Consider the following 14,466-nt stretch of genomic DNA (forward strand, 5'->3'; position numbering starts at 1 on the left):
GTCAAGACAGTTTGTCCTTATCATCTCTAACTTTTAAAGAGTTTATCCTTATCATTTGACATTTCAAATTTCTTTTGCTTGATTTTTTCGATTTGAGATGAATAAATGAATGGATGAAGCATCTATTTAAATCAATTTTAAGAATGGTTCTTATATGAAACTCAGGATTCGAAATTTAGATTGGTATACTCTATTAATCTCTAAATACAACATATAACCTCCGAATTAAGAAAAATATATTAATTATAATAAGAAAACTAATTCTTATAACCTTATTTATTATGAGATAATAATAATAATAATAATGTACATGAAGTTTGAAGATTTGAATTTTGTTTTTGGTATTTACTTGATACTCACAATGGGAAGAACTGGGTGTGTAAAAGCTGTTCTCTTCACGAACCTCCCTTTCATTCTGGGTCTCTTCTCCGCATTCAATTTCCTAACTTCGTACCTTATTTTCTTCGAAAACAACCTCGTCCGCCGCTTCTCCCTGTACCGTGAAACACGCGCCTCCCTCCCGCCGTCCCCCATCGCCGCCGTGCTCATCCCATATTCCCCACACCCCTGCCCGTTCCTCACTCCACAAAACGCCTGCAATATCATTCTTAACATTAACAACATTAATTGATTAATGGGTTAGAAGGCCACATTTGATTTGATTTGATTTCATTTCATTTCATTTTTTTTCCGTATTTGCAAATGTTATTTAGAATTATGCTAGTTTTGAGTGAGAGGGAGTTGAAGACAACCATGAAGTGAGGCCAGGGTTGGTCGGGGTCTAAATCGGGGCGTTCTCCGGTAGTCCATGGAGACTTGTCGTCACCCCAGGCGGCAATTACTGCCTCACAATCTAATCGCAATGTCACTCTTCCTTTCCTCTGCGTTTTCGATTCATCCTCTGTTTCCTCTGCACAATCCTCTTGTCTTTCATTCTTGACATCCATCACTGGTATCAACTCGAAGGGCTCTTGCATCAGATCCATCTGAGCCTCGAATGGATGTTGAGCCCTACAATAATCAGCTTCTTGTTGTTCGTGAAGATCCTCCACCTTAACCAACCCGAGCCCCTCCATCTCAAAGCACTGCCTCTCCAAATCGGTAGCAAAATCCGCAAGATCCAGATCATCGGAGGGGAGGAAGGGGTCGAAGGTGGGGACTCTATACAAGAGGTGATCCTCTTCATTGTCTTCATGGGAGGTAGCGTCGTCGGCCTCGGGGACGAGGGAGAAGGAAGGGTTAGAGAGGAGGTCGTCGGATTTTGGGCGGGGAGGGGGCCGAGGGGTGCGGGGCTTGCGGGTGAAGCCGGACACCCACGAGGGAGAAGGGGGTTTGGAATTGGAGGAGGTGGGTGAGTTAAGGCGGAGGCGTTGGTGGCGACGGGCCAGGGGGTTGGCTGAATGGACGGCGGAGTCGCAGGATTGGCAGAGAAAGGCGTCGTCGGCAGCACAGTACCATCGGGCTCGCTTTCGGAAGCAGCTGTCGCAGGCTCTGGCTGTCTTTCCGCCCACGGCGTTGGCTATGCTGCTTTTGGTTGACATAATTTCATCCACTTTCTGCGTATCCAACTTCCACTTCTGATTCTATCAGAGAGCAAAAAACAAGGAAAAGGTGAAGCAGAGTAGTCAGACCACTGTGCTTGCGAAAAAATGTTGGCGTTGCCGCTTTACTAAGAGGCCGAACGTGTCAGAATCGTGGCCCACGCCCACCCTATAGTCTTTTCAAAAACAAAATTCAAAATTGGAAAGCAATAACATTTATCTACAATTTCCTTTATTAGAATTTACTCGCCTACTGATTTCATTTCTGAATTATACGCATTGTCCTCTTCTACCTTTCAACTCCATCCTCTATTTTGTTTTTTCCTTTGTCGTTTTTTCCTTTGTCTCATTCAACTATAGTATTATAAATATATTTAATTGACATGGTTTAATTTTCACCACATTAAAAATTGACCTAATAAAATTGGTTGAACGTCGAGAGAAGATTAGGAAGAAAAGGCTCGAATTGAGTGTAAGACTCAAATATTCCTAATAAAAATTTTCCAACTTCAATAGAAGATTAAGAAGAAAAAGGCTTGAATGAGGTGTAGACCTAAATGCACCTACAACTGGCTAGTTCTTAGACCCAACGATTTGCTCAATACCCTCCATAAACAGAGTCCATAAGCTCAGGAAGAGAAGTAGAGCCCTCAGTCAACCAAGAGAGGTCCAGCTGTTCCTGATCATTCATCATTCAATTCGTTGCGTTCTTCTTTCGAGCGGATCCGTCAGCTTCCAGCCAACCAACCAATCTTGTTGATCCTGGCATATAGAAAGAAGGGAATGAGGTAATCTCAAAAGAAAATGAAAGAGAAAATAGAAAAAGAAAGAATCAAAATTTCAAAGAAAGAACGCATTCCGAACGAACCAAACCTAACGATGATCACAAGTGGATTATTCCACACAGAACATAGAACATTATGATTTCAATAGAATTATAAGTCCTTATTGTTTAAAACGGTAAGTAGTCACACTTTATTTATTTTGATTTCGATGAGATGATGAAATTCACTTGGGTCAACTTTAACATGATTATAATTGAATAGTGGTTGTGCAATTGTATTAGAGATTGAGAACGTATAAATTAGTGATTGAATAAAGTGGAAAAGGAGAAGAAAAGAAGAAGATGGTTGGGGAAGAGAAAGTTATGTTGTTGTCTCTTAAACGCTATGTCCCACAACTTTCTCTTTTAAGAGGTCTATGGAACATCCATCAGTACGTTTTTCAACGTTGCACTTTGAAGGTCATCTCATCATCCATGGAGGAGAGAGAAAGAGAGAGAGAGAGAGGCCTATTGTTGGACCACAGGTCTTATCCCTTTTCCCATTGGGCGAGGCCCTGAATATAATCCCAATCCCCTGATTCTGATTGGCCACCTCTCTGATCGCAGGGATTTCATGGTGGGGTAGTCTCACAATATAACCCAAACCAAATCAACACCCCAACTAAAATCCGGCACATAAACAAACAAAACGCCCATCTGTCCCTTTCTTTTCATTTTTCACTCTGCCCCTCACTCAAATGCTGTACTAGTTTTGATTCCTGGGAGAATGTTTTTCAATATCTAGCTGTTTTTTTTTTCAATATCCAACATATTCAATGCTAAGTCCCTTCTAATTGTTTTTTCCTTTAACATCTGACAATCTTGGTTATTGTTTTCCCCAACAGTATTAAACGGCAAAAACTGTATTTACAAAAGTATTCGTCGTTAACTCATCATTGAAAGTGGCCAAGTAGCGATCAAGAACTGGACAAAAGCAGATTCGAAAATAGGAGCAAAAAAGACACAAAAAAAACTTAGTAGAGAATGAAGACAGATTAGAGAACAAACTAGGTCTAAAATCAATTTTGGATTCAGACCTCAAGCTTCAAAACTAAACCTGACTCTCAACCATTCAAATCACAGGCTCGGACCCACGTCTTCAACCAACTCGACTACCAATTCACACACCAACTAGATGCGGCTTGCCATCCACTCGGGCTTGGCCGATTCCCTCTAGTGCACAGCTCCCCCTTGGCTCGGCTCGGCTAAATAGCTTGAATTGGAGTTTTAGACACTGTTTAAGCATGTAAAGGCTATTTGAGATCAATTGGACTATTATTTAGTCAATTTAGAAGTTTTAGAGTTAGATTAGTTAGGTGATTTAATTTCTTATAGCGGGATCCAACAAACTTCGACGTAGGAAATTAGTTACTTCAACTTAGGCCTACATGTAAGTAAACTTATTGTTGGAACACTATTGGGCTAGGTTAGATGAATTGTATGTTATATGAATAACGTGTATTACTTGATCTATCTATGTTTTATTACTTCTATGATGTGATGTTGATGACATTTATGTGATGCATGTCATTACATGTATGCTATAATACCATGTTTATGTTATGTATATGAGACACTTGATGAGTCATGCATAATAAGAATGAATGATATTCCCTTCTCCTAGAATCCACTTCGGGTCGGGTCGGCGGAGCTGCTAGTCCAACTTCTTGAGCAGCTTATTATGTATACATGTATGTATGTCTCATAGGAAAGTTATGTCATGAAAAGCATGGAAGGATGTTATGCATCTTAATCATATACTATGATTTAAAAATGTGGGATCTCGTACATGTTGTATGTCACAAGCACAAGATACCTTTTCAGTATATTTTGTATGAAAGCTATAGCATGATATGATCTGGGTTCTTTTTTTTTTTTTTTTTTTTGATAGCGTGAGTGTGCACTAGGTCGTAGTGAAGGGTAAGAAGTATATAAAAGGGTGAAAATTTCAATTTAGAGACTATAAATAACCATAAATTGTTATGTAAAAGGTAGATTTTGGACGAATGAGATTGAGTTTTCAAATGGAGACTTTCACCCTTATACATTTGAGCATTATCTTTATCATTTCTAAGTTTCAAGCAATTCTTGTAGTAGATTGCATCCGAGCCATCTAATCAAAGTTTTTATCAAGTTCAATTGTGGAGTGACTCAATTTAGAGCAAGATTTCAAATTTTGCTTCTAGATCTTTCCTTATCTCTTAGTTGATCCGACTTTTGTACAAGGAGGTGGTAATTTTTTTGATTCAAGAGTTCTTACTTCAATAAAAGCTTAGATCATTAGAATGTGTGTTAGGTTATGGAGCCTGCTGCTTATTTATAGCTTGGTCAACGGTTATATCCGGTAAAGCTATATTTGGTAAAGCTATATATGGTAAATACCAATATATAGTAGAGGGTTAAATCGAGTAAAGCTATATATAGTAAATAGCTATATATAGTAGATGGTTAAATCTGGTAAAGCTATATATAGTAAACTGAACTATATATATATCCCGTCCGGTAGAGCTTTGAAATGTACTTTCTATTCTCTGTAATTCTCTCTTACTGTACATACGTGATGTCATCAACAAAAAAAATCCTTTTAGCCAGAGCTCTCCTTGCACTTTTCTCTATCCTGTTCTTTGTGTTCATCTAGATCGAGCGTGTGCGTTGTTGTGCGATCCTAACAACTGGTATCAGAGCTAGACGAAATTCACCACGATCTGTGAAGATGGAAAGTTCAAAGATTGGAATTGAGAAGTTTGATGGATCTGATTTTGGTTTCTGGAAGATGCAGATTGAAGATTATCTGTACCAGAAAGATCTTCACGAACCTCTGTTGGGGGTGAAGCCGGATACCATGACCACGGAACAGTGGAAGCTCAAGGATCGACAAACCTTAGGGATGATCCGGTTGACGCTATCCAGAAATGTGGCGTTTAACATCATCAAGGAGAAGACAACGTCAGATCTGATGAAGGCGCTGTCGAATATGTACGAAAAATCGTCGGCTTCGAACAAGGTGTATTTGATGCGTAGATTGTTCAATCTATAGATGTCTGAAGATGGACCTGTTGCTGATCATATAAATGAATTCAATATGATCATAAGTCAACTGAGTTCGGTGGAAATTAATTTCGAAGATGAAATTAAAGCGTTGATTTTGATGTCATCCTTACTCGAGTCATGGGATACTGTTGTTGCCACAATCAACAGTTCCCAAGGATCTGATAAATTGAAGTTTGGTGAAATTCAAGATGTAGTTCTCAGCGAAAGTATTCACAAACGAGAAATTGGAGATTCATTAGGCAATGCTCTCAGTGTTGATCGAAGGGGAAGAAGTAAACTGAAGGGCACAAACAAAGGGCGATCAAAATCAAAGAACCGAGAAAAATCTCCAAATAGACCAAACGTGACGTGTTGGAATTGTGGAGAAAAAGGTCACTTTCGGACAAGTTGTACAAGACCAAAGAGGAAGCAGAATCACAAATCTGGAGATGATGAGGATTCTATAAATTCAGCAGAAGAAATTGGGGATGCTCTAATCCTCAACGTGGACAGTTCGATTGAATCTTGGATTTTGGATTCAGGTGCATCTTTTCATTCGTCTCCAAATAAAGAGTTGTTCCGGAATTTCAAGTCTGGAAATTTCGAGAAGGTGTATCTTGCCGACAACAAAGATTTGGAGATTAAAAGAAAAGGAGATGTCTGGATAAAAACTCCGGCAGGAAATCAGTGGACATTAAAGGATGTCAGATGTATTCCTGGTCTCAATAAGAATCTGATCTCTATTGGTCAGTTGGACAGCACAGGTTATGCAACAAAGTTAGGGAAGAGTTCGTGGAAGATTATGAAGGGTGCTACGGTGGTAGCACGTGGCTCCAAACCTGGAACCTTATACACCACTGTAGGGTATATGAACATAGCTGTTGTTGCTGAGAGTGCTTCAAATTCAAGTCTACTGCACAATAAACTTGAACATATGAGTGCGAAAGGAATGAAGAGGCTGGCTGCGAAAGGAGTTTTAGAAGGTCTGAAATCTGTTGATGTGGGTCGTTGTGAGAACTACGTTATGAGCAAGCAGAAACGAGTTAGCTTCACAAGGACCGCCAAAGAATTGAAGATAGTGCGGTTGGAAATGGAACCATATGTGGAGCAAGGTTCGACGAAGCAAGTGGGAGTTGAGTTTGAGTTGCAAGAAAACTCACTTAGTGATGTTGTAGTAGATACTCATGAAATTCCTGAGACTACTGCTGAGGAACCAAATGTGGAGCAAGGTTCTAAGACCACGAAGCAAGTGGGAGTTGAGCTTGAGTTGCAAGGAAACTCACCTAGTAATGTTGTAGCAGATACTCAAGAAACTTCTGAGACTACTACTGAGGAACCAGATGTGGAGCAAGGTTCCAAGACAACAAAGCAAGTGGGAGTTGAGGTTGAGTTGTGGAGAAAATCGCCAAGTGATCTTGTAGCAGATACTCAACAAACTCCTGAGGTTGTTGCGGAGGAATCAGCAGTAGAGCAAGTAACACCTGAACTGGTGTTGAGAAGATCATCTTGTACTATAAGAGTACCAGATATGTATGTACCTTCATTACACTATCTGTTGCTGATGAAAGGTAACCACAACCCTTTGATGAGGCCCTACAGTTGAAGGATACAACCAAGTAGGAGCAAGTCATGGATGATGGGACGTCTAGGCTTCAAAAATGCGTTGTACTGACTATCTGGAAGAATGGGCAAGAAGCAGCACGAAGATATTCTTTACAGAAATAGTCAGAGTGTCATACAGTTGGCGAAGGAACCCAGTCTATCATTTAAAGAGAAAACACAGAAGACGATACCATTTCACTTGTAGGTTAGTGAAAGATGGTGATGTGTTTGGAGAAGATAGAGGGTGCAAAGAATCCAGCAAACATGTTGACAAAATGTGTTGATGTTGAAATATTAAGGTTGTGCAAAGCCTCAATTGATATGGTGCCATGAAGACCATGAAGATGCTCATGGTCGTTTGAGAATGAAATTCTTGGTTGACTAGATCAGTCTCCAAGTGGGAGAATTGTTAGGTTATGGAGCCTACTGCTTATTTATAGCTTGGTCAACGGTTAATATCCGGTAAAGCTATATTTGGTAAAGCTATATCTGGTAAAGCTATATATGGTAAATAGCTATATATAGTAGATGGTTAAATCGGGTAAAGCTATATATAGTAAATAGCTATATATAGTAGATGGTTAAATCTGGTAAAGCTATATATAGTAAACTGAACTATATATATATATATCCGGTTCGTTAGAGCTTTGAAATGTACTTTCTATTCTCTGTAATTCTCTCCTACTGTACATACGTGAAGTCATCAACAAAAAAATCCTTTTAGCTAGAGCTCTCCTTGCACTTTTCTCTATCCTGTTCTTTGTGTTCATCTAGATCGAGCGTGTGCGTTGTTGTGCGATCTTAACAATGTGGATTAAGGTTGTCTTATCATTGAGCACATTAGAATCGTAAGAGACAATCAAAGAGTGTACCCCCGGTGCTTCCTATCGAACCCGACCTGAGGAGTTGAAATCGAAGAACCTCAAAACGTGAATCAATGTCAAGATCGCGAAACTGCCTTAGGGACCTAGACGACTAACACGATAACCCTGGTAGACAAAGGTAGTCGCCTAGACTGATAGTAGGCCTAACACGATGAAGTTCTTTGTGTGTGCGTCTATCCTTCTATGCATGAGCACACATGTACACGCATGAGTTTTTCGTCCCGATTTAAATGATATCCTTAATTTTATTTGAATTAAAATCTACTAGAGAAATTAAAAAAAAAATAAAAATAAAAAATCTGATTTTAACTTGTGGAAAAGTTAGCTTGACAAGGCACAAGATAATGATGTAAGTAATATAGCACCCCAAAATAAGAATAAAAGTAACCCAAGAAAACCAAGAAAAGGAATTAAGGCATTTAAGCAACCACAACCGTCATAAGCAAGACATTTTATATCCTAAAAAATAATTTTAAGGATTTAAATCCTCTCCAAAATGATTGAAAAGGAAAAGGCAAGCAAAAAGAACAAAAAAAAGTCAATTTTCTAATTTTTAATGAACTTTCCTAAGGAAAAAATGACCAGAAAAGGAGGACGAATTTTTGAGAAACTTTTAGTTTTTTTTTTTTTAAATAATTAAATATTAAAGTGGAAATTTACCAAAATACCCTTCTGCCCAAGATGAGAACCTCCATATATAGTGACCTCCGGTACAAAATATATCGAATCTCAAAAACTAGCCGTTGCATCTCCTCCAAAATTGAACGCAATCTAGAACTTTCACCGATCATCACATCCAAGGGTGAAAATTCAAATTGGAGAGGATATTTCCGATGGATTATCCAAAAAATTGGATCTCCAAATCACGAGGATTCTAGAGGTCTTAATGTCGTTTTAAGCTTCCCCTATAAAGTCTGAAGTTGTGGGAATAGTATGAAACAAGAATCGAGCAAGATCGAGCTCCCAATCGCAAGTAATGAGCATTAAGATTTACGGTCTCCTACTCTGAAATTTCTTCCAAATTTGAGAAAAAGTCTCTACCATTTTCCTTTAAACTTGTTCCTACGGTTTCTAAGCAGGATGACCCACAAGTTCTATGAAGAAATTGAGTACTGAAAGTGCATATAAACCATTCCCCCAATTTAATATGCCATTTAGAGCTTTAAAGAAAACTCAAAAATTCAAATCAAGGATACACGATAATTCATCGAGCAAGGTCAATCTCAATCAGTTTCTGCACCTCCAAGGAATGTTTCCATAGAAGACCACAAAAAGAAATAACCTCAGAAACGTGCCCAATTGAAGGACATTCGTTTTGGGTAGAGTTTGGGTAGGTGTCGAATGCCTATCTATTATGCTTTTTCCTTGAAATTGAGAAATCTTTTAGTTTCAGAGGATCAAGTTGAGTAAATTTGATGAAGGAATTGAGAGATGAAACGTTGTAGAACGAGCTGCCCAAAAAAATAAAAAATTGGTTTTTTTTTGGGTGAGTTGCAGACCCAGACCCATTTGTAGAAATTAAGGTTTCACTCTCTAAGTCATTCCTCCAAACCAATTCATTTAGCTTGAGGGTAGGATAAGGAAGAGGTTACATCAAGAAATCAAGTCTTAAAAATCTCTAGAATCAGCTGCACAATAAAGAATCCCCTATTTTAGCTCTAGCGAGAAAACTGATTTTGGACGATTCTTGGAGGCAAATTTCTTAGGCTATGATCCACTAGAAGGTATGAAATTAATCTCTAGCTCTTCTTTGTAGCACAATCTTTAAGTTTTATGAAGAAATCGAGGCATTGTCATTCCTTTGAAATTCTTGTCATTTCGATTTTCGTTAGAATTTTACAAACATTTAAGTTCATGTCAACGTTTACATGTGATCGTTCTAAATGAATTTTCACACATATTAGGCATGTCATACAAGTAATAGCATATCTATTTTATTAAGAAAAATAAGGTCAGTTATATCAGCCTATAATGTAGTCTCATAATGTTTGTATGGCCTTGAACGGAATGTTTCGTCATTGTCAGGTATGTCTTATGAAAGATAATAAATGATATTGATATGTTATGTATGGGTTACTATGCTTAGAATGTGAGTGCTATAGGATATATTGATGATTCAGAACATGTTTAGATTTAGCAAGATTTGTAATGTGATTGTCGAGTTACCGTGACATGAAAATTAGTAGGCTACTAAACACTAATATATGCATGAAAACGATTATGCTGAGGAAGGTTAGATATTACAGTGTCATGAAAATTAGTAGGCTATTAAACACTACTATATACATGTAAACAATTATGTCGAGGAATGTTAGATATTTCAATACGATGTCTTAAGCCCTAGAGAAAAGATATAGCACATGACCATAGGGACAAATAATGATATACTAACATATACTAGTAAATTGCTTCAAATGAAAATGTCTAAGGAAGTTTGGTAGACAGTAAGGTCTTATAGGCTACTATGGACATTGAGACTTATAGTGTCGGAAAGAAAATTTCGTCACTCCGAAATACATATCTAAAAAATCATAGTGTTGGTATGAACAAACAGAACAAAACAAAAAATAAAAAAAAGAAAAAAGGGTGTGATTTGGGCTTATTAAATGAAAAACTTATGGATAACACCATGAAGGCTCAAACACTATATACTTGAATGTATTTGTGAACGCCACGTCATCTCTAAAATGAAACAACCACGATATTTGGTTACTTTTACCCTTTGAGACAAGTTCTTATGGATTTGTCTTAGTTAAAAAAATAAAATAAAATAAATAACTCTCTAAGGGTTCTACCCAAGAAAATTTGGGGAGATTCGGATACCGAAAGCTTGAGAACCGATTACCCGAACATGAACAAACATGTAAGTAGTCAATCTAGACTTTTCTAAGTCTTACAGGTAGGAATCACTTAAAAACCTACATGAACTCTAAATTAAGTAAGATTTAAAGTATTATGGAAGAGTAAACTAGCTATAGTGCCTTAATCTTATCTAGATTCTCTCGTGGCATGCTTGTTAAGGAGATAAACCTTTAGATACCCTAAAGCATGAGATAACATAATCTAAACGTAATTTGAGTTTTTTCTGGGAGCTAAGGAGGTCTTATTGGATTCCTAAGGAGGCTAGGTAGTTTAACGTAGACTTTTGGCTCCAAACTGCTCTGTTTTGACTCCTCGAGTCATTCTTAATTTGGAAGCACTAGGGTATAAAGCCTTTGATTGTCTCTCATGATTCTAATGTGCTCAATCTACTGTAGGCGTCCTTACCTAGGTCATCGTCTAGCCAACCTAAATTTAACGTCCTAGCTTTCTGTAGATAAAACACGCTCTATAAGAAGAACACACAGACCAACACTTGGAGCTTAAACATTCTATATCATGCAAACATACAATCAAACATGCTCAACGGGGAGATAACATCCATCAATCATCCTAATCACATATCACAATAGCCTTTCCTTCTTTCTAAGTATGAGACGGTAGAAACAAAAATATTGTTAGTTGAGAATGTTGGACACCTTTGAGTGGAGGCACTAAAGTACTTGTCTACTCTCCAAAAGAGAGTGAAAAAGATAGAAGAGCCACTAGAACACAATCTTATGTATGTCAAGGCCTAGGTTAATCACAGAGTGGCTAGAAATACTATTGTCGACTCTAGAGCCACCCACAATTTCATGGCGAAGACCAAAGCAAAATGTTTGAATATCCTTTGGCATCGAGACGTAGAAAAGACGAAGGTTGTTAAATCAACAACTTTACTTGTCTTAGGAGTCACAAAGAGAACTCCGATCAAGCTGGAGGCTTAGACGAAACGAATCGACTTTGTGATAGTCAAGATGGATGACTTTGATATTGTGTTAGGGACGGATTTCCTACTAGAACACGATGTAATTTCCATGCCCCCTAGCAAAATGCTTAGTAGTAATGGGGTCCAACTCAATGATCATCCAAACAAGCACCCGTCAGCTAGGAGGGGTGATAAGGCAATCCTCATCCTCGGCACACGATCTAAGCTTTTGTTGGAGCAAGAACCCTTGAATCAAAGAAATTAACACCTCCTTATACAAAATTTGGATCAACCAAGAGATAAGGCTAGAATTAGATTACTTTTTAAGATCAAACTTGATCAAGGCTTGATTGAGTGGTCCAGGCAGTCTACCACAATAATTGCATGAAACTTAGAAATGGCAGACATAGAGATGATGCTCAAATTTCTAAGGGTGAAAGTCTTAACTTAAAAGCTTAATTTCATTCCTAAAAAAATCTGCCTTTTACGTAGTAATTTGTGGGTATTTACAGTCTCTACATAAAAGAAGTTATGGCCAATTTGACAAGTAACTTCCCACCCTTTTGCCCCTCGTAGAAATTAAAATAATAAATAAAGATTTCTAACAAATTATCAATATAGTGCAATTTATAGCATTCTCATCTTCCATTTCAACTATGCAAATATTCACTTCCAAAGCTCCAAATGGTTCTTCCTCAATTGAATCAATTTGTAACACATGAAATAAAGGTTGCATCGAGCCTATCCAATTTTGTAGATGAAGAATAAATGCTTGTTGAATCTTCTTGGCCTTGGATTATGTAATAGGTTTAGTTGGAATATTTGGAACAAAATGATCATTATCAAGGGGTGAAAAGGATGTCAGCACTACAGTTAAGAAAGGATCTTAGTCATGACGACCCTACGCTTGCTGCCATTACCATATTCGAAGGGGAAAGCTCGAGTGAGTCAACCCCAACCCAAGCTGCACGGTCGATACACAAATACCGCGATGTGAAACAAGACTGATGTTATATCAGGGGTGAGTTCGCATGCCACAAATGAATGCCATATGACTACGCTTGAGCCAATTGAATTCTACAAGCAACTAAATGACTTGCTAATAGGAGGATTCATTAGACCCACAAAGCCTGTTGTTAATGATCACCCAAGGGCTGTGGAGAAACACCAAGCCTGATGGTGTTACTATAACACGTGCTGAAGCAATTTAGATCTTAGGCACTCTAAGTACATTAATTATAGTAAATTAGCTAGCATGTTCAAAAGCATTAAAACTCAATGAATTTGAATACTAACCTTTTGTAGTTCAAATTTCTTTTTCCTCACGAACCAATTTCGAACCACCACTAGTGTCTTCCCTACTATTCTCCGACCTTAGAATGGGACTGTGGAATTTGGTGAGCGACTAAACCTGATAGGAATTTAGTATAGGTAAAGAGAGAGTTTTGAGAGATTTTCTCAAGCAAACTTTCCATGTACCTTAACCAATCACTCTATTTATAGAGTCATATTTGCATGTTCATGCAAATTTGAGATTACTAAATTTTGACACTCAAAATTTCTCTCAAATTTGTGGGATTATGTAACAAACATGTCAGTTGGGTTAAACCATATATTGACACTCAATATTCTACTCACTCAAACATGAATTTTTCCATGAGGTGAAGTCAACATTTTTACCTTCTTTATTTTAATTCAACAATTAATTTCAAATCAAAATAATATTAAATGATTAATTAAACAATTTAATTAATATTTAACATTAAATTAAATGTCAATCCCAATCAATTTCGGCATTATGAATCCCTATTCATAATTAAAATATTTAAATCATATTTAAATATCTCCGATTCTCTTTTTTTATTTAATTCATAATTAAAACAAAATGTGGTTAAATATATTGTATATATTTAGCGTGTATTCCCTAATTTGAATTCGAACACTTCGAACTCACTCGTCACACTGTTCTAAGGTTTAGTTCGATATGAGCTAGAAGAGGGACCTAATGGACCTACAGATCATGGGCTCCATCGATCCGAGATTAATCGGCTAAACTCATTAACCTTGTTAACCAACATTCGTTAACTACTAGGACACTCCACTATAGCCTAGTAGTTGCACTCCCCTCACTATAGATATATTTCAGTCCATTTGATATAACCATGATTAGTAAGTCGATCATTCACAGATTGTTCGTAACTAGAGCTGGGTCAATTTAGTGTTTTACCCTAAAGTTACTTCTTGTTCCTTAAGTTCCAACTGATTCTCTAATGAACAATTGGTTTGTGGTCCAACCACCAAACCGAATCCCTCTCAGGCCAATGAGAGGGTGGGGCCCCTTGTTCAAAACTTGGAGTCAGTACTTAAGGGAAAACCTCTCTACTATCCCTAAAAGCGGGTATGCGTGAATTCCATTTTAAACCCTATGTCCCCAACTATTCACCCAATCTTACCTCTGAAATGGGAGGCTTATTGAGGCGGCGAACTCGGGCCACTCTCACCCATGCAAATCTAAGGATAATTCCGAATAAACAAGAGTTCATAGTTAGCTCAGGATTAAGATCGAGTTACCTAGGTCATCGAATGAAAAAATCAATCTCAACAGTAAACGACATTACAAAGTGAGAGTGGTTTTCTTCATGGTCTGATCTTATGCAATACTCATTGCATAGGACGCCCCCACTCACATGTCTCCACATGTACAATTTAGTGATCGTATTGTTTGTATCATATACAAAAGTGGGCCGCATCCATAGTGTCCCCAGAATGAGGTACTCATCCTTATCCCTATACTATAGA

The 14,466-nt window shown here is 37.8% G+C and overlaps 1 protein-coding gene across 1 annotated transcript; it reads right to left on the reverse strand.

Annotated features, from left to right (window-relative positions):
- Nucleotides 1-242: 242 nt before the first annotated feature.
- LOC111444644 (zinc finger protein CONSTANS-LIKE 16-like) lies at nt 243-1,629 on the reverse strand. Its single transcript, XM_023082610.1, has 2 exons — nt 753-1,629; nt 243-594 (listed from the first exon to the last, which is right to left on the reverse strand). Exons 1-2 carry the CDS (start codon nt 1,539-1,541, stop codon nt 346-348), a joined length of 1,038 nt encoding a protein of 345 aa, XP_022938378.1. The 5' UTR covers nt 1,542-1,629; the 3' UTR covers nt 243-345.
- Between the last annotated feature and the right edge of the window lie 12,837 nt (nt 1,630-14,466).

This window comes from Cucurbita moschata, unplaced genomic scaffold, assembly GCF_002738365.1.
Source record: "Cucurbita moschata cultivar Rifu unplaced genomic scaffold, Cmos_1.0 Cmo_Scf00007, whole genome shotgun sequence".
NCBI lineage: Eukaryota > Viridiplantae > Streptophyta > Magnoliopsida > Cucurbitales > Cucurbitaceae > Cucurbita > Cucurbita moschata.

What these genes read in the sequence shown, in the direction of transcription:
- LOC111444644 (XM_023082610.1), bottom strand. Translation starts at nt 1,541, where the DNA reads ATGTCAACCAAAAGCAGCATAGCCAACGCCGTGGGCGGAAAGACAGCC. An exon ending in AACCCTGGCCTCACTTCATG is followed by an intron (nt 595 to 752) that starts GTTGTCTTCAAC and finishes ATGATATTGCAG; the next exon opens with GCGTTTTGTGGAGTGAGGAA.